Consider the following 22,955-nt stretch of genomic DNA (forward strand, 5'->3'; position numbering starts at 1 on the left):
ACTCCTGAGCTCAAGCAGTTCTGCCTCAGCCTCCTAAGTAGCTGGGATTATAGACACATGCCACCACATCTAGCTCGTTTTTAATTTTTCTCGTAGAGATGGGGTTTCACTATATTGCTTAGGTCTTGAATTCCTAATCTCGAACAATCCTCCCACTTTGGCCTCCCAGAGTACTGGGATTACAGGTGTGAGCCACTGCACCTAGCCTATACCAAACTTTAAAGAAAGTTGAATACTAGTTTTTCACAAAGTCTTCCAAAAAACTGAAGAGATGGGAACACTTCCTATTTCATTCTGTGAAGCCAGAATTACCCTGATAACAAAACCAGACAAAGACATCACAAGAAAACTATAGACCAATATTGCTTATGAATATAGGCACAAAACTCTTCAACAAAATATTAGCAAACCAAATATAGCAGCAGAAAAGGATTATATATCATGATAAAGTGCTATTTATCGCAGGAATACAAAGTTGGTTCAATAAAAGAAAATTAATGTAATATTATTATAATAAAAGACAAAAATGACATGATTAACTCAGTTGATGCAGAAAAACCATTTGGCAAAATCCAACACTCATTTGTGATAAAAACACTCAACAAACTAGAATAGAAAGGAGGTTCCTCAACTTGGTAAAAAGCATTTATGAAAAACTCACAGCTAACAATCATACTTAATGTTGAAAGACTGGATACTTTCCTTCTACCATGAGGAACAAGACAAGCATGTTTATTCTTGCCACTTCTATTCAATGTTGTGCTGGTGGTTCTGTATAGGCCATTAGGCAATGAAAAGAAATAAAAAAAATACTGAAATTGGTAAGGAGGAGGTACAACTATCTCTGTTTACAGATAAGATCTTATATATTGAAAAAACCTAAGGAATCCACCAAAAATTATCAGAGCTAATAAACAAGTTCTACCATGTCCAAGATATAAGATCAAAATACAAAAAATTAGTTGTATTTCTATGCACTAGCAGTGAATAATCCAAACAGGCAGTATTACCCACAGAAACCTACAGATTCATTGTAATCCCTCAAATTGCAGCTGCCTCTTTTTCTGCAGAGATAGACAAGCTGATCCAAAAGTCTTAAAAATGAGGAACAAATTTAGGGACTTCCTGATTTCAAAATGTCCTACAAAGCAACAGTGATCAGGATAGCATGGTATTGGCCTAAGGATGGACAAGTAGATCAACAAATAGAATTGAGATTCCAGAAATACACTTTCTAGTTTATGGTCAGTTGATTTTCAACAAGATTGCCAAGGCCATTCAGTGGGGATAGAATAGCTTCTTTCTTTCTTTTTTTTAATAGACTTTATTTTTCAGAGAAGTTTGAGGTGCACAGTAAAATTGAGCAGAAGGTAGAGAGATTTCCCATGTATACCCTGCCCCTCACATGGATAGCCTCCCCTATCAGAATCCCCCACTGGAGTGGTACATTTGTTAAAATTGATGACCCTGCATTGACACATCGTTATTACCCAGAGTCCATAGTTTACATTAGGGTTCATTCTTGTTGTACAGTCTGTGGGTTTGGACAAATGCATAGTGACATTTATCTGTCATTATCATGCAGAGTAGTTTGACTGCACTCAAAATCCCCTGTGGTCTGCCTGTTCATTCCTCCCTGCCCCCTAAACCCTGGCAACTACTAATTATTCTGTTTCTGTCTTTTCCAGAACATCTCATAGTTGCAGTCATACATCATGTAGCCTTTTCAGATTAGCTTCTTCACTTAGTAGTGTGCATTTAAGTTTCCTCCATGCTTGATAGCTCATTTCTTTTTAGTCCTGTGTAATATTCCATTGTCTGGATATGCCACAGTTTATTTATCCATTCACCTACTGAAGGACATCGTGGTTTCTTCCAAGTTTTGGCAATTAATATGAATAAAGCTGCTATAAACACCCCTGTGCAGGTTTTTGTATGGACATAAGTTTTTAGTTCATTTGGACAAATACCAAGGAGCAAAATTGTTGGATCACATGGTAAGAGTATGTTTAGTTTTGTAAGAAACCACCAGACTGTTTTCCAAAGTGCCTGTATACCCTTTTGCATCCCCAATAGCAATAAATGAGAGTCCTGTTGCTTCACACCCTTGCCAGCATTTGGTGTCATTCAATTTTTGGATTTTGGCCACTCTAATTGATGTGTAGTATATGTTATTGTTTCAATTTGCATTTACTTCATGACATATGGTGTGGAGCATCTTTTTAAATGCTTATTATCTGTATATCTTATTTGATGAAGTATCTGTTAAGGTCTTTGGCCCATTTTTTAAATCAAGTTGTTTGTGTTCTTAATGTCAAGTTCTAAGAGTTCCTCATATATTTTAGATAATAGTCCTTTATCTCTATCAGAAAAGACATCCGCTATGTCTTTTCCAAATATTTTCTGCCAGTCTGTGGCTTCTTTTCATAGACTGATCTCTTTAACAGTGGTGAATGAAGTTAGAATGTGAAGTTAGAATGAAGTTAGAAGTTAAAATGAAGTTAGAAGTGAAGAATGAAGTTAGACCTCTTCTTCACACTATTTATAAAAATTCACCCAAGACCTAAATTAAGAGCTAAAACTATAAAACTGTTAGAAGAAAAAGTATAAACCTTCATAATCTTATATCATGTAGTCATTCATTTGTTAGACATAATACCAAAATCATAAGTAACCATACAAAACAGGTAAATTGGAACATAATCCAAATTAAAATCCGTAATTCAAAGGACATTACCAAGACAGTCAAAAGACAACCCACAGAATAGGAGAAAATATTTGCAAATCAAATATCTGATAAGGGACCAGTATCCAATGAATACTTAAGACTCCACAGTAGAAGGGCAAATAACCCAATTAAAAAATAAGCAAAAGATTCCAGTAGATATTTCTCCAAAGATATATGAATGACCAAGGAACACTTGAAAAGATACTCAGCTTCATTAGTCATTTGGGAAATGCAAATCAAAACCACAATGAGATACTACTACTTCACACTCACTAAGGTGGTTATAATGAAATAATTGACAATAACAAGTGTTCGTGAGGATGTGGAGAAATTAGAACCCTCATATACTGCTGGTGAGAATGGAAAATGATACAGCTACTGTGGAAAATGGTTTGGCAGTTCCTCAAAAAGTTAAACATAATTGTGACCCAGCAATTCCACTCGTAGGTATTTACCCAAGATAAGTGAAGACGTGTCCCCACACAACTTATTTGCAAATATTCATAGCATTATTTATAATGGCCAAGAATGGATGCATCCCATTTGTCCACCAATTGAATAACAAAATTCAATGAATTTTGAATAAACAAAATGTGATATATCCATAATAGATTATTATTGAGACTTAAAAAGAACTGAAGTACTTATACATGCCCTCAACATGGGTGAACTTTGAAACATTATGCCAAGTGAAAGAAGCCAAACATAAAAGGCTACATAATGATTCTGTTTATATGAAATTTCCAAAATGAGCAAATCAATAGAAAGTAGATTAGTGATTGACTACGGGTTGGGTATGGAGGAGAAAATTGGGAGTGGCTACTATTGAACACAGGGTTTCTTTTCTGGTATAGTAAAAATGTTCTAGAATTAGTGTTGATGGTCACACGATGTTATGAATATACTAAAAGCCATTGAAATGGCCGGGCGCTGTGGCTCACGCCTGTAATCCTAGCTCTTGGGAGGCCGAGGCGGGCGGATTGCTCAAGGTCAGGAGTTCAAAACCAGCCTGAGCAAGAGCGAGACCCCGTCTCTACTAAAAATAGAAAGAAATTAATTGGCCAACTGATATATATATAAAAAAAAAATTAGCCGGGCATGGTGGCTCATGCCTGTAGTCCCAGCTACTCGGGAGGCTGAGGCAGAAGGATCGCTCGAGCCCAGGAGTTTGAGGTTGCTGTGAGCTAGGCTGACGCCACGGCACTCACTCTAGCCTGGGCAACAAAGTGAGACTCTGTCTCAAAAAAAAAAAAAAAAGCCATTGAAATGTATACTATTAAAGGGTGAATTTTATGGTATGCTAATTATATCCCAATTTTAAAATATTTGAAATCTAACAATAAGGGATTTATTATTAATATGCTCTGCTCTTCATTTTGATGATTTAGGTAATCTAAATTAGTTCTGGAAGTCTTCAAACTTTAGATTTTTCTAAATTATCTTTCTGAAGTGAAGTTACAATTATTGATATAAGTGAGAGGATATTTCTTCTCTGACTTGTTTTATTTACATAAGTCCTTTAAAGGCCTGCCATGTAAATACATTTTTAATAAAAATTGTAATTTTTTATAATGGTGAAGTAAAAAGTATTTAAGATAAAAGAAAATTGAACCTGTCATGCTGTATGTGATTTTCATATATTGCTCTATAGATAGTCTGTCTGTACTTTGGTTATTACAGGAGAACCCATCCCCCCACGGACCTTGACTGAAGCTGGCACAATGGCACTTTGCTACAGTGCTGCTTGGGACGCACGAGTAATCACTAGTGCTTGGTGGGTGTACCATCATCAGGTAATAAGGGCTGTGATCCTTTTTCTTAATTTACTAAGAGCTACTGTGTGCCCCGTTTTGAGGTATAGAAGTGAATAAGACAGTCAAAGTACCTACCTTGAAAGAGCTTACATTTTGGTGGTAGAGAAAAATATGTACATAATGTCAGGTGATAAGTGCTATAAAATTTCTTTTTTTAAGCAATGAAGAGGACAGTGATGGGGTTACCATTTTCCATAAAGTATCAGGGGAGGCCTTTCTGGGAAGGTAAGGTTTGAGCAGAGACCTAAATGAATAGAGAGTGAGCCATTCAGTTGTACTAAAGAGGGTTCCAGTTACTACTGGCATACTGACCTAAGAGGTCTTGTTCCTATTCATTATTATTGGAATTTTCTGAATTCTCGTAGGCCTTTCCAGAAAAGTGGCTATATCCTATGTTTTTTTATTTATTTGGTTTTAGTAATTGCCCTTCTTCATGATTAATGCTGTTTTATTTGACAATATTTGACTTCATGTTGCTATTGATTTCATAGTTTTGAGAATTATATTAATAACTGATGATATACTTTTACAAGATTCTAAAGCTATACAGTAAGATGAAAATAGTTCAATTCCATTATCCTTCCTTAGATTTAGTTTAATTTTATATCTATTTATAATTATTAGCTGGTATTCTGTGATACTGTCATATTAAATTATAATAATTTCGACTTCAGTACTATTAAAAATGCAGTTTTAATTCTTTTATGAAGAAACTTTTTAGGATGAAATGTAGTGTTTTTAATTCCTTCCTGTTTTAATAACTAGAACTAATAAAGACACTCTCAGATTTAGGAGTTTCACAGATGTATAATATTTTTTTTTTAATTATGAGATAAGCTTATTTTCTGTTTTGCCAAACTAGGACTTATTTTTAAAAACCTGCTATGTTGACCAGGCGCAGTGGCTCAACGCCTTTATTCCCAGCACTTTGGGAGGCCAAGGCAGGAGGATCACTTGAGGCCAGGAGTTTAAGACCAGCCTAGGCAACATAGTTGAGACCCTGTCTCTACAAAAAGATTTTTAAAGCTTAGCCAGGCATGATGGCACACACCTGTACTTCCAGCTACTTGGGAGGCTGAGGCAGAAAGATCCATTGAGCCCAGGAGTTCCAGGCTGTTATAAGCTGTGATCACACCACTGCATTCCAACCTGGACAACAGAGTGAGACACTGTATCTTTAAGGAAAAAAAAAAATCTGCTATCATCTATATTTCCTAAATTGAAAGGCTATTTAATTGTTAAAAAAAACAATTTTACTTTTTAAATAGAGCTTTACTTTAGTAAATGTAACTTTATGATAAGCTTATTAAACTATCCTTACTTATTTCATTATATCTCACACTGGAAGTGGACCAGTTCTGACTCTAGTCCATGGCATTTGAAAATCAATAATGTAATGGATACTTTGTTATTTCTTTGTTACTGACTCCCAAAGGTGTAACTATCATTGAAGGGATATCTATCCCCTCAGTGTTGAGAATTTTTGCCAAATTGTAAACTTTTCAGAACATAGTACTGCTTACTTGAATCTGACTTTACTTCCTCCTTGAGTGGTGGGGGGGAAAACCTGAGTATTGTAAAAACAAGAATATAACATATTATTTGTGTTCCTCAGGTGTCTAAAACAGCACCAACTGGAGAATATTTGACAACAGGAAGCTTCATGATAAGAGGTAATGGCTTGACATGAAAAATAGCTCTAGGCTTGTTAGTTGATTAGAGAGATGGGTTTGAAGGACCATCTACAAGTATTTTCAGAAGGAAACTACTCAGATTTCACATAGGAAATTTGTTATGAAATAAGGAAATTTTTGCCTTAATATGGCATAATTAGCGTTTGTCATGTCATCTTCATATATATTTTTATTGATGAGAATGTGCTTTCCCATAGTTTAGTTATAAAGGTAAGACAATAAAGCCTGATTACTCTTTCTTTCTTTCTTTCTTTCTTTCTTTCTTTCTTTCTTTCTTTCTTTCTTTCTTTCTTTCTTTCTTTCTTTTTTTTTTGAGGCAGTCTCACTCTGTTGCCCAGGCTAGAGTGAGTGCCGTGGCGTCAACCTAGATCACAGCAACCTCAATCTCCTGGGCTCAAGCGATCCTCCTGCCTCAGCCTCCCAAATAGATGGGACTACAGGCATGCGCTATCATGCCCAGCTAATTTCTTCTATATATATTAGTTGGCCAATTAATTTCTTTTTATTTATAGTAGAGATGGGGTCTCGCTCTTGCTCAGGCTGGTTTCGAACTCCTGACCTCTAGCAATCCACCCACCTCGGCCTCCCAGAGCTGATTACTCTTCTGAAAATAGAATATTCAGGGTCTGACTAACCCAAAAGATGAGAGCAAGCATGCATGTTTCTTCTTCTTAATAAAAACTTCCTATATATAATGCCAAATTCTGTAAATTGTTCTTTATGACAGAGTAAATGACAAAGTGGATATGACTATTGGTGTCAGATACTTTGCAAACAAAAGTTTGAAACATTAATATATATTATCTTTTGTAGGAAAAAAGAATTTTCTTCCTCCCTCATATCTAATGATGGGGTTTAGCTTCCTCTTCAAGGTACTGTTCAGTTTCTTGGTTATTTTTTTTTTTTTTTTCTGATTTCCATTAGTCTCATCTAAAGCTCCATCAATGAAAAAGAACTATTTCTATAGGTAGATGAGTCTTGTGTTTGGAGACATCGAGGTGAACGAAAAGTCAGAGTGCAGGATGAAGACATGGAGACACTGGCAAGTTGTACAAGTGAACTCATATCAGAAGAAATGGAACAACTAGGTAGTTTATAGATTTTAAGAAATTAGCTTGTGATGTTTTTTATTGTCTGATTTTGCTTCTAAATCTTTAGGTAGAAGACCTTGTCTCTTTTGGTATAATCTAAATTTCAAAAAATACATGTCAGTTTTATTGAATTTTGTTTTTGGAAATGTTAGCTATACTAATTCTAGTGAATTAAAAAGTAATTAGCTCCATACAAATATACTTTATGTAATAAAACTTTAATATTTAATGGATAAATGTGTTTAGCAGAGATAGACTCAGGTATATATGAATGAGCATTTGCTTTTGGGTTTAGGAATTAGAAATGACAGATGAATTTATAACAAGTGTAGTTTCTTATATGAGAATTTGGCTTGGTTTAATAATATAATTGCTTCAAGCAGAGAACAACTGTGGTTCTTAGAATAAATTTACCTACGTAGCTAAGGGAACTAAGGAAAATTATGCCCTCTAAACTGCTTTTGCAGTTATTATCTCTCCTAGAGTCATTTGTTTTTAGGAGTAATATGCATTGTTTCATTTATAACTCCAATTGTGGTACAAGATTCTGTTGATTGAGGTTCACCATGTCCTAGCACTGTATAAAGTGCTTTATTTATATTATTTTTAGTTAATTCTCACAAACACCCTTGTCAGATCAGTGGTGGCATCTTAATTTGCAGGTGAGGCAACTAGACCCTGTTATTATTATTAAACAGTGTTTCTTTTGCAAAAGTATGAGCATATCCTATGTGCCAGTTATTATATATAATAGGTATTCAGTTTTCATGTGCAAATTATAATAAAAGCAGCAGAATTTATGCATCTAATTTTATTTTCTTGCTTTGTTGAAATACCTAACAAAGGTGAACTTATGGTTCTCATTATAGAAATGGTAACAATGTCCAAGAAATTTATTGTGGTAAAAGATCTTAGAGATCATTTAGTTCAGCCTATTCATGATATAGAGTATCCTTTTGTCTAAGAGTACCCTTTGAGGATGATAAAGCCTTTTCCTAGTGATCTTTCAGAGAAACAGGGAGTCAATGGAGTAATTTTATGAAGTGTTCAAGAAAATCACCTAAGTTTGTTGGTAATCCCATAGTGACTGACTTTCCTTATGTTAATTCTACAGACGGAGGTGACACTAGCAGTGAAGAAGATAAAGAGGAATTACGTGAAACTCCTGTAGATGTAGAACTTGTGACTCAGGTTGACCAAGAGGATATTACTGTTCAGAGTGGTGGAGATGAACTTAATGAGGAACTAATTCACGAAGAAAGCTCAGAAGATGAAGGAGAATCTGAAGAGGCTATGAAAGATCAGGATCCTCTTGGTAACGTGAAAGATGAAGGGGAAGAGACATTAAATTATCCTGATACTACCATTGACTTATCCCACCTTCAATCCCAAAGGTAATTAAAAAACATAATTCTAAGTTTTATTTTGTAAGCTGAGAATAATGATAAGATAATCCTTACAAAGTCCAGCTGTAGTGGTTATAGAAAAAAAATAAGGAAAAAAAGATAATACCAAGATTAACTTCAGTACTGTTATCCGCTGTTGTTTTACTATTTTTTCACCATTGGATTGGGTCTCTCTTTAAAGAAGCTCCCAGGACCAGGGTAGAAAAATATGCTAAATATAAAAGTGGCCAGACTAGGTCAAAATAGAAACAAGTAAGTGATTATAAATGCTGACAACAAAACAAAGGCAATTCCATTAAAAATATATATAAAGTGTTTCCGTCTTTAATGTCTTGCTGATCACCGATGAACAATTCATGTTATAAAAGCATTATTGGGGGGGGTTATTAAGAATAGCTTAGAAGTCAGACAGACCAGTATTGAGTCTTAAGAGTGTGTCCTTGGGCAAGTTACTGTGTGTTTTAGCTTTAGTTTCCTTCTTGATGAAAATAGAGTGATAATCTCTTTCATAGCATTTTGGTAAGATTTTATGCATGTAAAGTATCTAGCAGTGCCTGGCATGTAGTAATTTTTCAATACATGCCACTTGTTTAAGAATATATGGGCCGGGCGTGGTGGCTCACACCTGTAATCCTAGCTCTCTGGGAGACCGAGGCGGGCGGATTGCTCGAGGTCAGGAGTTCGAAACCAGCCTGAGCAAGAGCGAGACCCCATCTCTACTATAAATAGAAAGAAATTAATTGGCCAACTAATATATATATAAAAAAAATTAGCCGGGCATGGTGGCACATGCCTGTAATCCCAGCTACTTGGGAGGCTGAGGCAGAAAGATTGCTTGAGCCAGGAGATTGAGGTTGCTGTGAGCTAGGCTGACGCCATGGCACTCACTCTAACCTAGGCAACAAAGCGAAACTCTGTCTCAAAAAAAAAAAAAAGAATATATGAAAGTGTGTAGAGATAAACGACTTTAATTATATGTCTTGCTAATTTTACCAAATTTGAAAATTTGTAGGATTGCCAATAATTAAGATGATGATTTGTGAATGTTTTTGAGACTTTGTAAATGAATGTCTTGTACAGGCTAGTAGACTCCTCTTTCTATTTGTTTTCATAGGTCCCTTCAGAAATTGGCTTCAAAAGAGGAATCTTCTAATTCAGTAAGCTGTTTTTAAAGTTTTATGAAAAACACCATATTCTTCTCAATGAATTCTTCTTTACTTTTTTTTTTTTTGCTTTTTGAAAAATTAATGATAGTGATGTTACTGTTTGCATTTGTTTGTTTCTTTAACAGAGTGATAGTAAATCACAGAGCCGGAGACATTTGTCAGCCAAGGAAAGAAGGTAAACATACTTGTGTTATCTAAATAAAAAGCATTTTTCTTTCTTTCTTTTTTTTTTTTAGTTGACAGCTCATCTACCATAGATCACTTGGCTGTTCCAGAGACTTCCTTTATTAAAATTACCAAGATTTAGCATAAGTCTTTAGTTTTCGATATTTAGTTCTGATATAATTTTCTGTTTTAGGGCCCTAATCTGTAATGAGTGAAATAGATCAAGCATAGTACGTCCTCACTTAAAGTCATCGATAGGTTTTTGGAAACTTCGATTATGGGAAATGATGTATAATAAAACCAGTTTTACCCTAGGCTAATTAATATAAATGAGGGTTAAGTTTTTATAGCATATTTCTGGTCACAAAAACATCACCAAACTTGTAAATAAGGAGATAAAACACTTCTAATATTAAACATTGAAATAAATGTAAGCTATATATACATTTAAGAATGATTAATAAAGGCAAGGTAATTATTTACTCAACCTTTGGTGAATCAGTTACTGATGGGGCTGGTAATGGTAGTTAAATATTTACCAAGTGAAAATTATTAAGAGCATTTCCTATCACCATGCAATGCAGTTCAAAGACTAACAATAACATGGCTGAGCACAGTGGCTCCCAGCACTTTGGGAGGTCAAGGCAGAATTGTTTGAGGCCAGGAGTTTAAGACCAGCCTGAGCAACATAGGTAGACCATGTCTCTACAAAAATAAAAATTAAAAAATCAGCTGGGCATGGTGTCGTGTGCCTGTAGTCCCAGCTACTTGGGAGGCTGAGGCAGGAGAATTGCTTGAGCCCAGGAGTTACAAGCGGTAGTGAGCTATCATGACGCCACTGCACTCCAGCCTGGGTGACAGAGCAAGACCTTGTCTCAAAAAAAAAAAAAATTAAAACAATAACAAAGATGGTGAGCTTGCTGACTACTTTTGTACTGCATAATGCGTTTATTGTCATGCATATGTATGACTATTATATACTTTTTTTTTGAGACATAAATCTCACTCTGTTGCCAGGGCTGGAGTGCCATGGCATCATCATAGCTCTCTGCAAGCTCAAACTCCTGGGCTCAGGTGATTCTCCTGCCTCAGCCTTCCCAGTAACTATAGGCACATACCACCATGCCCAGCTAATTTTTCTGTTTTTTGTAGAGACAAGGGTCTTGCTCTATGCTGAGGCTAGTCTCGAACTCCTGGCCTCAAGCAATCTCCCACCTCACTCGGCTTCCTAAAGTGCTAGTGTTATAGATGTGAGTGACCACACCTGGCATGATTATTCTGTACTTTATGAATATTTATTTGACAATCATTTATATTTATTCGTTCATTTTTCTAACCTGCTTATTCCAGTTAAGGGTCTCTGGTGGTTGGAACCTGTCATGGCAGCTCAAGGCAGCAGGCAGGAACCAGCCTAGGACAGGATGCCATTGCAAAACAGGGTGCACTGACATCTGCACTCATTCATGCTGGGACAATTTAGACATACCAGTTAACTTAATGTGCACCTCTTTGAGATGTGAGAGGAAACTGGAGTACCTGGAGGAAACTCACAAAAACATAGGGAGTACATGCAAACTCTACATAGGCAGTGCCCCAGCCCAGAATCAATTTTTTCTTCGTCAGCATAACAAAATGGCATTGAATGAAACAGTGTTATTACATAAACACATACAATAATGATTGCAGTATATTAGGCTGGTTCTAGGATAATATTTACAGGAATAAATAGGAATACCTGAAATTAACTAAGAAAGTTTTATGTAAGGCAGAAGACTTGATTTTTTTTTTTTAAATAGCAGATCTTGAGAGGCAAGTAGAAAGGCAAGGACAGAAAGGAGGGGATAACTACTATAGGATGGGAAAGACTAAGACTACTAATGCACTGCAGGAAGAGACTCTATAGATTAGAATGAAAAATAGTCTTTTTGTTTGAGAAATACCATTATTAAACAATTACAAAGAACTCTGAGTATGTGGCACTATGTCAGAGACCAAGTATACAAAAAGGAAAAATATAAAGTTCATGCCTTCAAGAAGCTTTTGAGTCCTAGATTTAGGAAATAGTCATAAATATATAAATAGTGTTGTCTGAAAGCTATACCGTAGTTCAGGAAATGAGATTGCTGTGAGTTCAGATGTTTTGGGAAATACCATCAGACATATACCTTGAAGATGTGTTAGCGTTTCAGTAAATGAAGGTATATGAAGAAGGAGGGAGACTCCAAGGAAAATTAGCATTAACAAAGGGGAGAGCGTTTGGAAGTAATGTGCATGGTGCTTTGGGGAAATGGTAAGTAGACTGAGGTGAACAGAGGAGAAAGTTTATATATGTGAATTGGTAGATGATAAGATTGGAGAAGTGAATTTGGAAAAGAAGTGGAGAATCTGTACTTTTTGAACTTTATCCTGAAAGTGATATGAAGAGAACCTTTGGAAGATTTTCAGTGGGACTGTGACATAGGTAAACAATTTAGGAAGATTAATATAGACGTTCAGGTAGAACAGATTATGGGGGACATGTTGGAAGAAGTCAGTGGGAAATGGTGGGGACCTGGACTAGCTACTGGCATTGGGAATAGAAAGAAAAATAACAGGAATAGAATTTCCCCTTCCTCCTGAATCTGCATATTTTAAAAAAATCCATTTATTTATTCAACCATTCTGTCAACAGAATGCCTAAGATTTGCCAAGGCCATGCTGATACAAAGAGTACTAATCCCAGGACCTGGCCTTCAAGGTGCTCAAGGACTGAATGTGACTAATGAATAAGGGTAAACCAAGGGTGATAGTGTGTTGAGGCTGGATGACAGAAAGAATGATAAATCCATGAGAGATGAAAAATTTTCACCATTTTCCTTTGTGATGATTTGAGTGTTTTAGTTCACTATAGCTTGGTGATTATCAAGTTAAGCAGAATACTGTACATGTTCCCCTTCTCATGGAATTTTTTTAGGGCACTAAGAATATGAAATTCTAAGAAGTAGATGTTTTCATTTCATTTGTATCTAGGGAAATGAAGAAGAAAAAACTTCCAAGTGATTCAGGGGATTTAGAAGTGATAGAGGGAAAGGACAAAGAAAAAGAAAGTGCTGTACACATTGAAACTCATCAGAACACAAGCAGAAATGTTCCAGTCATGCAGCCAATGAAGCGAGGACAAAAGGTAATAAACTTCAGGATGATCTGTCAAAGTTAGTACAATATGGTTCACAAATGAATTTGTGAGATTCCTCTTAATTCTTTGAAATTTAAGTAAAATAGTAGATGTAGGCAAAAAAAAAAAAAAATCCTGTGTGACTTCCTTTGACTGAAAATTAGTTCAAAAGATACCACATTTAGGCCTGGCGCGGTGGCTCACTCCTGTAATCCTAGCACTCTGGGAGGCTGAGGCGGGAGGATTGCTCAAGGTCAGGAGTTTGAAACTAGCCTGAGCAAGAGCAAGACCCCGTCTCTACTATAAATAGAAAGAAATTAATTGGCCAACTAATATATATAGAAAAAATTAGCCGGGCATGGTGGCACATGCCTGTAGTCCCAGCTACTCGGGAGGCTGAGGCAGGAGGATTGCTTGAGCCCAGGAGATTGAGGTTGCTGTGAGCTAGGCTGATGCCACGGCATTCACTCTAGCCTGGGCAACAAAGTGAGACTCTGTCTCAAAAAAAAAAAAAAAAGATACCACATTTAGGGAACATAAAAGAGATCAGTTATAAATTCTTTAGACCTTTAAGATCATCTGCACAGAAGCTTTGATTTTATGTTAAAGAGGAATAAGAGACTGATTTGCCAGAGTCACCCAGATAGTAAGCAGCAGAGATGATAGTTATTGATAATTTAACTTAGTTTCTTTTGCAGTTATCAGTGTGATTTTGATTAGAGTTCTTACATATTTTATTAAAGGTTGGTGCTGAAGGATGTAGTACTGGATATAGAACATACTTTTAAAATGCTGTAGCAGTTTAAAAAAGGGGATTATGGGATAATTTATCAGTGTTTTTTTTTTTTTTGGAGACAGAATCTCACTCTGTTGCCTGGGCTAGAGTGCTGTGGTGTCAGCCTAGCTCACAGCAACCTCAAAGTCCTAGGCTTAAGTGATCCTACTGCCTCAGCCTCCCAAGTAGCTGGGACTACAGGCATGCGCCACCTTGCCCGGTTAATTTTTTCTATATATTTTTAGTTGGCCAATTAATTTGTTTTTATTTTTAGTAGAGATGGGGTCTCTCTCAGGCTGGTTTCGAACTCCTGACCTTGAGTGATCCTCCCGCCTTGGCCTCCCAGAGTGCTAGGATTACTGTCATAAGCCACCGAGCCCAGCCTATTAGTGTATCTTTTTAAAAATTAAATTCCTTTAATTTTAATTTTAAAAGGGTTCCTTTACAATCCTTTTTTTTCCTCTTAAGACAAGGTTTAACTGTGAGTTGTCCTGGCTGGTGTGCAGTACTTTTCACAGGTGTGATCATAGCACACTATAGGCTTGAACTCCTGGGCTTAAGTGACCCTCTCACCTTAGCCCGCTGAATAGCTGGATTACAGGTGCAAGCCACTTGCACCCGGCAACAATCTTTATAAACATGTTTTATGTTCCTTCCTGTATCCATAGTGGTCACACTTTTCTTTTTTCCAGTGAGCCACAAATAAATGAAGTGACATATTATGCATATGGAATGGAAGCCTCAAGATATAATAAAAATATGTTTTCTTCATATTAATATGAAAATTCAACATGACTTTAATCAGAATTGAGATTTTAATAAACTTGATAAAATAATTCTAGAGTTCATTTTAAAGAGTAAATGCCAGAGGATAGACAAGGAAATCTTCAAAAGATTAACGAGGAGGTATTTCCTTACTAGGTAGTAAAACATTTAATGCTAGAATTGTAAAACCAGTGTGGTATTTACATGGGCATAGCCAGACAGAAAAGTGACACAGAATAAAATCTAGACAAAGGACTATTAAATGTATACTTTAAATTTTAGTGTCTGATAAAAAGAATAATATAGATCATTTGGGAACATATGAAATATTTAAAAATTGAAACTGATTTTCATATAGTCAACCATGTGAAAACAAAGTAAAATCCGGGTGGAAGAAAGAGCCATCAATAAAATTGAAAGAATCTAAAAAAAAAAAGAAAAGAGTGATGAAAAAAATGCTGTGTAAACCATGGGGATTTTACACTCATCAAATTATCAAATTAATAGATATTACGTGTTCAGTCATTCAGTAAATAAGTGTATAGCATAGGAATGCTCGTCAGAAATGCATCTACCCTTTGACTCAGTGATTCCACTTTTAGGAATTTATCCTTAAAAAAAAATTATTGGTACGAACACTAAGGATGTTCATCAGGTTGATATTTATAATAGCAAAAATACCTGAAAATAATCTTAAATGTCCAACAGTATGAAATAACATGATGATAAAGGGTGTAATGAAATATTCTACAGATAGGTTAAGTTCCAAGGTAAATCCTGTTAGAATTATTAAAATACATTAAAATTTTAGATTATTTTGTGGAGAATTGTCTGTCATCATTACCACATTGAATCTTCTTGTGGAAGACTATACTTATGGACTGTAATTATGTAGAATGTGTACTATAACTAAGAATATTTTATATTCTTCAATAAAGATACATTTTCCTACAAAAATCTTACCCATCTTATTTAGTCCTAGGTCCTTTATATTTTTTCTTACAATTTTTATTTTGTAAATAGTATGTTTTTAAATCATTCCCTAGCTAATAGTTGCTGGTCAGTGGTAAGACAGTTTTCATATACTGATCTAGTAATGGGCAATCTTATCTACTTCATATGTAGATAGTTGTTTTGTCTACAAATAATGGCTTCTCTTCCAATCCTAATATCTTATTTTCCCCATGTTTTTTGCACTGACTCAGCATCAGCATAGTGCTTCATAGAAGTAGTAATAGTGTATATTTTTGTTAATTTCATTCAGGGGGACTATTTCTGAGATTGTTATTGTTGGATGTTTCCTGTGAGTTGTTTGAAGATACCTTTTTTGGTTGTTTTTAGTAATGACAAGTTAAATTATTATTATTTTATTTTTTTGAGACAGAGTCTCACTTTGTTGCCCAGGCTAGAGTGAGTGCCATGGCATCAGCCTGGCTCACAGCAACCTCAATCTCCTGGGCTCAAGCAATCCTACTGCGTCAGCCTCCCAAGTAGTAGGGACTACAGGCATGCGCCACCATGCCCGGCTAATTTTTTGTATATATATTTTTAGTTGGTCAGTTAATTTATTTCTATTTTTAGTAGAGATGGGGTCTCGCTCAGGCTGGTTTCCAACTCCTGACCTCGAGCAGTCTGCCCCCCTTGGCCTCCTAGAGTGCTAGGATTACAGGAGTGAGCCACAACGCCCGGCCAGTATGACAAGTTAAATTTTATTGAATGCTTTTCCTGCATCTATTGCATTATTTTTCTCTGTTGATAAGTTGATATGGTGTATTACTTGAGAAAATATTTTAATTGGCCTTTTAATTTCTCATACTGTCCTTGCCTGGTTTGAGTATCTAGTTTATACCAGCTTCATAAAAGAAGTTTAGGACCTTCTTCTCTTTCTCTGCTATCTAGAACTTTATATAAAATGCAGATTGTTTCTTGAAATTTGATAGCATTTGCTTAAAAAAACTTGATGTTTTGGGTTTGTGTGTAGGTTTTTAAGAACGAATTCAATGTCTTTAATGATTTTTAAATCCATTCAGGTTTTCTGGGGTTTTCTTTTTTTTTTTGAGACAGAGTCTTGCTTTGTTGCCCAGGCTAGAGTGAGTGCCATGGCGTCAGCCTAGCTCACAGCAACCTCAGACTCCTGGGCTCAGGCAATCCTGCTGCCTCAGCCTCCCGAGTAGCTGGGACTACAGGCATGCGCCACCACGCCCGGCTAATTTTTCCTATATATATTAGTTGGCCAATTAATTTCTACTTATAGTAGAGACAAGGTCTCACTCTTGCTCAGGCTGGTTTTGAACTCCTGACCTCGAGCAATCCGCCTGCCTCAGCCTCCAGAGTGCTAGGATTATAGGCGTGAGCCACCGCGCCCGGCCTCTGGGGTTTTCTTTGAAGTTGGTTTTCCTAAGTTATATTTTCTAAGAAACTCTGCTTTTTTCATTAGGTTTTCTGTTTCTCAGTTCAATTTATGGTAATAACATTAATTTTATTCTCTACATTTTATTAATTATACTGTATGTACAATATATGTACAGTAAAACACAAATCATAAGTTTTTAACTTAGTGAATTTTTATATTCACATATATCTGTGAAACCACCACCTAAATCAAGATAATTGAAATCTTTCCAGCACTCCAGAAGGCTCACTCTTGCCCTTTCTATTTTGTTTTGTTTTGTTTTGAGACAGAGCCTCACTCTGTTGCCTGGGCTAGAGTGCCGTGACTGCCGTGGCATAAGCCTAGCTCACAGCAACCTCAAACTCCTGGGCTCAAGGAATCCTCCTGCCTCAGCCTCCTGAGTAGCTGGGACCACAGGCATGCGCCACCATGCCTAGCTAATTTTTTCTATATATTTTTAGTTGGCCAATTAATTTGTTTGTATTTTTAGTAGACATGGCGTCTTGCTCTTGCTCAGGCTGGTTTTGAACTCCTGAGCTTGAGCGATCCTCCCGCCTTGGCCTCTCAGAGTGCTAGGATTATAGACGTGAGCCACCACGCCCGGCCTTGCCCTTTCTAAATATGTTCCCATATGGCTTTGGGTCCACAAGTATGCATTTCTGTTCAGTGTGTCTAGGAGTAGAATTTGGTGGATAACGGTGTACACGTTATGTTCAGCTTTATTAGATACTGCTAACCAGTTTTCCAGAGTAATTGTATCAGTTCCCCACCGAGTGGTATATGCGAGTTCCAGTTGCTCCACATCCTCACTAACACTTGGTATTGTCAGGTGTTTGGTTTTTTAGTCATTTAAGTGATATACAGTACTGATGACTCACTTGGGCTTTATTTTTCATGTTTATTAGACCTTTGAATATCCTCTTTTTGAAGTGCCCATTTTAAAAGTTGGGTTGTCTCATCTTTCTAATTGATGTATAGAAGTTCTTTGTAATCTTGAGTACAACTTCCTTTCTTGGATATATATGTATTCAAGTACTTCTCACACTTTGGGGTTTACTTTTTTTCACTTTTGTAAAACTGTTTGTTGATGAGTAGCATTTGTTAATTTTAATGAAGTCTGATTTATCAGTCCTTTCTTTTGTGGTTGTTTGTGTCCTGTTTAAAGAAAGCTTTAAAATTTTGGAAATTTGTTGAGCCCCAGCTAATCCAACTAAATAGAGACAAAAATCTATAGAGGTGGAGCCTAGATGTCTATAGTTCAAAACCCTTAGGGTGATTTGGATGTGTAATCCAGGGTAAAGGAATCACTGGTTTTGTTGATAGAATTCAGTCATAAGAGCCTCTACAGTAAGTGCCCAGCCTAGCTTTGCCACTTCCATTTCCTGTTCTTCCAGTGTGTACCCTGACTTCAACCAAATGTGATGACTTGCTAATACTACTCTCTCCTGTCTTCTTTATTCTTGCTTTCAAGTTTTACTTTTATTTCTTCGCCACATTTCTTGCTCAAATTGAAAGTTTCTTGAAATTTTCTGAGAAAAAATTTGCACTTATAGTATTTAAAATGTTACATTAGTTTATGTTTACTTCTTTATGTATCTTCTGTCTACCAGATGGTAAATTCCTTGAGGATGAGGACTATGGTTTAGCTATCTCTGTAGCCTCCAGATTTATTATAATGAAACCTGTTCAATAAGCATTTTTGACAGAGGATTAAAGAAGCACCTTTTCAAGTATTTGTTAATTTTTACTGCTGAATTTTTCTAACCAAAATCTTCTGATTTAGAGTAAAATCAAAAAAATGAAGGAAAAATACAAAGACCAGGATGAAGAAGAGCGTGAACTTATCATGAAATTACTGGGGGTACGTAACATGTAAAAATATTTATTTTGTTTTTAAATGGGCATCCAGCCCACTGCCTAACATGATAGGCATTCAATACTTTTTTGTTAAAATATTGACAACATTGAAAATACTAACATTAATTGATCTTTCAATTAATTAAAGTCTGCAGGTTCAAACAAAGAAGAAAAAGGAAAGAAGGGGAAGAAAGGAAAAACAAAGGATGAACCTGTGAAGAAACAGCCCCAGAAACCCAGAGGTGGGCAGAGGGTTTCTGATAGCATTAAGAAAGAAACTCCATCTCTTGAGCTTATAACCCATGAATTACAAGATTTAGCTGTAGATGATCCACATGATGACAAGGTAAGGCTACTACACATGTGGGGTTTTGCTTCTTTTAGGGTGACTAATCATCCCAGGGTTCTCAGGACTTGGGACTTAAAGTGCTAAAACCAGCACTAGTAGTAATCCTACTCTTAATGGAACATTCTCTCAGAAATACAACCTGAAAGACTAAAATTGCATTATCCAAAAATAATAATAATGTTGACTGCTGATAAAAAATTTATCACAGCCTTTAAAAAATAATTTTATGAAGAGGCTTTGATTCTGATGGGAACTGACTTAGTGAAAATAAGAGAATAGAATTGAGATTGTCCTGAAGATGAGTGGAAAATAAGTTTTCACTTCTCTAAGCTTTTCTGTAGGAATCTGTTATATTCTTAATGTTGAAAATGGGTATACAGTTAAAGTGCTAAGTACTCTCATTGTAAAACCAGTAAGAAGTTTGTATTTTTCCAGCTGTGATTGCCGAATTGTTTTATGAGCCGAGTATAAGCCTAGTCTTAGGCCTTCTTACATGAATATTTATATCTTCTTGAAATTCTGAGTTATTTTAATAGCTTTGATTAAAATCAAATCAGGCTGAATCAAAAATTTTTATTTTCGTCACCAGCATTGTCTTTAAAGCTTGAGTTATAATTACAGTTTATTACAAATAATGCTTAGAGATTGTATATTGCCATTTTCTTTTTTTTCCTGAACAGTGTTGTTTAGTAATACTTAAATTCATTTTAGCTCTCAAGTATTTACATTATTCCTATAGTCTGTAATTTATTCTGTAAACTCTATACTTGTAAATATTCATTAGACTAAGGTGGTAATTATGAACATTCTATTGATACCCCCCAAAATTCATATCCTGGAACCTACATACGCAATGTGATAGTATTAAGAGGGGGGAGCCTTTAGAAAATGATCGAGTCATGAGGGCCCTTACAAAAGAGGTTGAAGGGAGTGCCCTTTCGCCATGTGAGGACACGGCAACAAGGTGCCATCTTTGAGGCTCACCAGACACTGAATCTTTTCACCTTGGACTTTCCAGCCTCCAGAACTGTGAGAAGTAAATTTCTGTTTGTAAATTATTCAGTTTAAGGTATTCAACCTGGACAGACTAAGACAGTAAGTTATCTCCAGATTTTTTCTTATGTAGATAAGCAACCACAATTTTTTTGGGGGGTGGGGTGAATAGAGGAACTCAGATGGAGGGCAACCGCAATTAAGAATATCTTAGTATGTGAAAAATTTATCCTAAAACTGCTGAACAGAGATTTAAAAAGTTCTGTTTACCAGAATTCTCCATCATCTTTTTTCCTGGCAAACATGTCAACCTTAGTTGACATTTCAGATTGACCCTATAACTTTCACTGTTTTAGCATATACTTTATGTGAAAGTTTGGGGTTTTTCCCCCACTTCAGAGAACCATCCTTTTTCTCTTTGAATAGCATTGCCTGTTAAGTATTAAATACACACGTGTACACACACATTCACGTCAGAGTCTTGGAGCACTGAAGAATACATCGTGAGGCCCCTATCCTGTGGGTTAGATATGACAGTATTGTTACATCACTGCTTTCTCTTCATGGTTTAATGGTATGGAATTTCATTTTAAGTTAGAGCTGACTTTTATTTTTATATGTTGGAACAGGAAGAACAAGATCTGGATCAACAGGGAAATGAGGTATGATTTTGTGTTGGGGTTCCTACTACAACACTCTCATTGCAATCCAGTTCCAAGAATATTTGATACACAATTAATTAAAATGTAAAATGTTAAGACTGCAGACTCCAGAGTCAAACGTTCTGGGTTTTAATCCCAACTCTGCTATATGTAACTGTGTGAACTTGGAAACATTATTCTTTGTGCCTCAGTTATTACTTCATGTAAAAAATAGGGATAATAACTGTCCCTACCAAGAGGGAGTTGTTTCGAGAAGATAATGTATGTTAAGGGCATTTAGAAAAGTTCATGGCACATAGCAAATATTCAATTATCAATTACAGTTCAGCACCAAGCATTTTGTCCTAAATCCTAAATTTACTCATATTGTTAAACAAATGGGGCAATCTTGTCAGCAGCCTGCCAAATGAGAACTCATAAGAGGCCTGGGATTTCTCCTTCAAGAAGAAAAAACAAAAGGCTATTCTAGCTCGGGGATTCTCAACTTTGGCTCTATAAACATGAGATGGTTAATTTTTTTGTTGGGGAAGGCTGTCCCATGCATTATAAAATGGTTAGCAACATCCCTGGCTTTTACCTACTAGATGCCAATAGCACCTACTACCCCTTCCACCGATCCTACCCCTCACTGTGACAACCAGAAGTATTTCTAGACAATGTCTCCTCAAGGACTATGGTAGACAACCACTGGACTAGCCCCAAAGTATCAGTCACATTTTCATGCAGTGGGCCTTAAATACATTTGTGATCATTACTGTAAATCATTTTAATGCATAGTAGTTTTCTGCAACTTAAGTAATATCCAGCAAATTTTTCCCTCTTTCTCTCTTTTTTTTGTTTGAGACAGTCTCATTCTGTTGCCTGGGTTAGAGTGCTGTGGCGTCAGCCTAGCTCACAGCAACCTCAAACTCCTGCGCTCAAGCAATCCTTCTGAACAGTTGGGACTACAGGCACGTGCCACCATGCCTGGCTAATTTTTTCTATATGTTTTTAGTTGGCCAATTAATTTCTTTCTATTTTTAGTAGAGACGAGGTCTTGCTCTTGCTCAGGCTGGTTTCGAACTCCTGACCTTGAGCAATCCTCCCACCTTGGCCTCCCAGAGAGCTAGGGTTACAGGTGTGGATTACACTGTGCCCGGCCCCCCCTTTCTCTTAACTGTATCTATAGGTTGCATTTTGAAAACCATTGTTTTCATTACTTATTACACTAGGCAAAAATTAAGCAGTAAAGAATAATATATTTAAGCATTAGTCTTTAACTCTTTGGAACTTTAAAGCAGAGTTTAAGCACTGCTGCTATTCCTATTTAAATTATATGCCTATCAGAAAAGGATAAAATATATTGAGATATTAATTCAACAGTGTTTTAGCACATTCCTTTAAGACTCATATAAATTATATAATTGTTTTTATCTTCTCTTTTTAGGAAAATCTATTTGATTCTTTGACAGGGCAACCACATGCTGAAGATATACTACTGTTTGCTATTCCAATATGTGCTCCTTACACCACCATGACAAACTATAAGTAAGTCGACAGTAGTTTACTTAAAACAGTTGACACAATGACTTTTATGAGTTGTTTTCTAATTTCTATTTAGTTACACATGCAATTCTTCTTTTTAAAGATACAAAGTGAAGCTTACTCCTGGAGTTCAGAAAAAGGGAAAAGGTATTTAAATTTTTTTTCAAAATATTTTAAACAGTTCACTGATTGAACAGAAGTAGATTCTTTGTTTTCTATTTACAGCTGCAAAAACAGCCTTGAATAGTTTCATGCATTCCAAAGAAGCAACAGCAAGAGAAAAAGACTTATTCCGCAGTGTAAAGGTAAAGTTTTCCTTCAGAAAAGGAAAGTATGGAGATTAGTTGTACAATTAAAAATGTTAACAGTTATTTTCTATTTTGGTAAAAAATGCTGTCTTACTAAAAGCAGTGAAATTAT

General features: G+C 36.0%; 1 protein-coding gene across 1 annotated transcript in view; it reads left to right on the forward strand.

Annotated features, from left to right (window-relative positions):
• The window catches only part of NEMF (nuclear export mediator factor), a 68,840-nt gene that overhangs the window by 39,794 nt on the left and 6,091 nt on the right, over positions 1–22,955 (forward strand). The window contains exons 19-32 of the mRNA XM_076004045.1: positions 4,409–4,521; positions 6,158–6,215; positions 7,050–7,108; positions 7,204–7,324; positions 8,442–8,721; positions 9,848–9,890; positions 10,025–10,074; positions 13,074–13,227; positions 18,934–19,011; positions 19,156–19,353; positions 20,979–21,011; positions 22,438–22,538; positions 22,639–22,682; positions 22,761–22,840. Of these exons, the coding sequence (XP_075860160.1) occupies positions 4,409–4,521; positions 6,158–6,215; positions 7,050–7,108; positions 7,204–7,324; positions 8,442–8,721; positions 9,848–9,890; positions 10,025–10,074; positions 13,074–13,227; positions 18,934–19,011; positions 19,156–19,353; positions 20,979–21,011; positions 22,438–22,538; positions 22,639–22,682; positions 22,761–22,840 (1,412 nt within the window). The remainder of the gene's footprint in view (positions 1–4,408; positions 4,522–6,157; positions 6,216–7,049; positions 7,109–7,203; positions 7,325–8,441; positions 8,722–9,847; positions 9,891–10,024; positions 10,075–13,073; positions 13,228–18,933; positions 19,012–19,155; positions 19,354–20,978; positions 21,012–22,437; positions 22,539–22,638; positions 22,683–22,760; positions 22,841–22,955) is intronic.

This window comes from Microcebus murinus, chromosome 6 (genome assembly GCF_040939455.1).
Source record: "Microcebus murinus isolate Inina chromosome 6, M.murinus_Inina_mat1.0, whole genome shotgun sequence".
NCBI classification, from domain to species: domain Eukaryota; kingdom Metazoa; phylum Chordata; class Mammalia; order Primates; family Cheirogaleidae; genus Microcebus; species Microcebus murinus.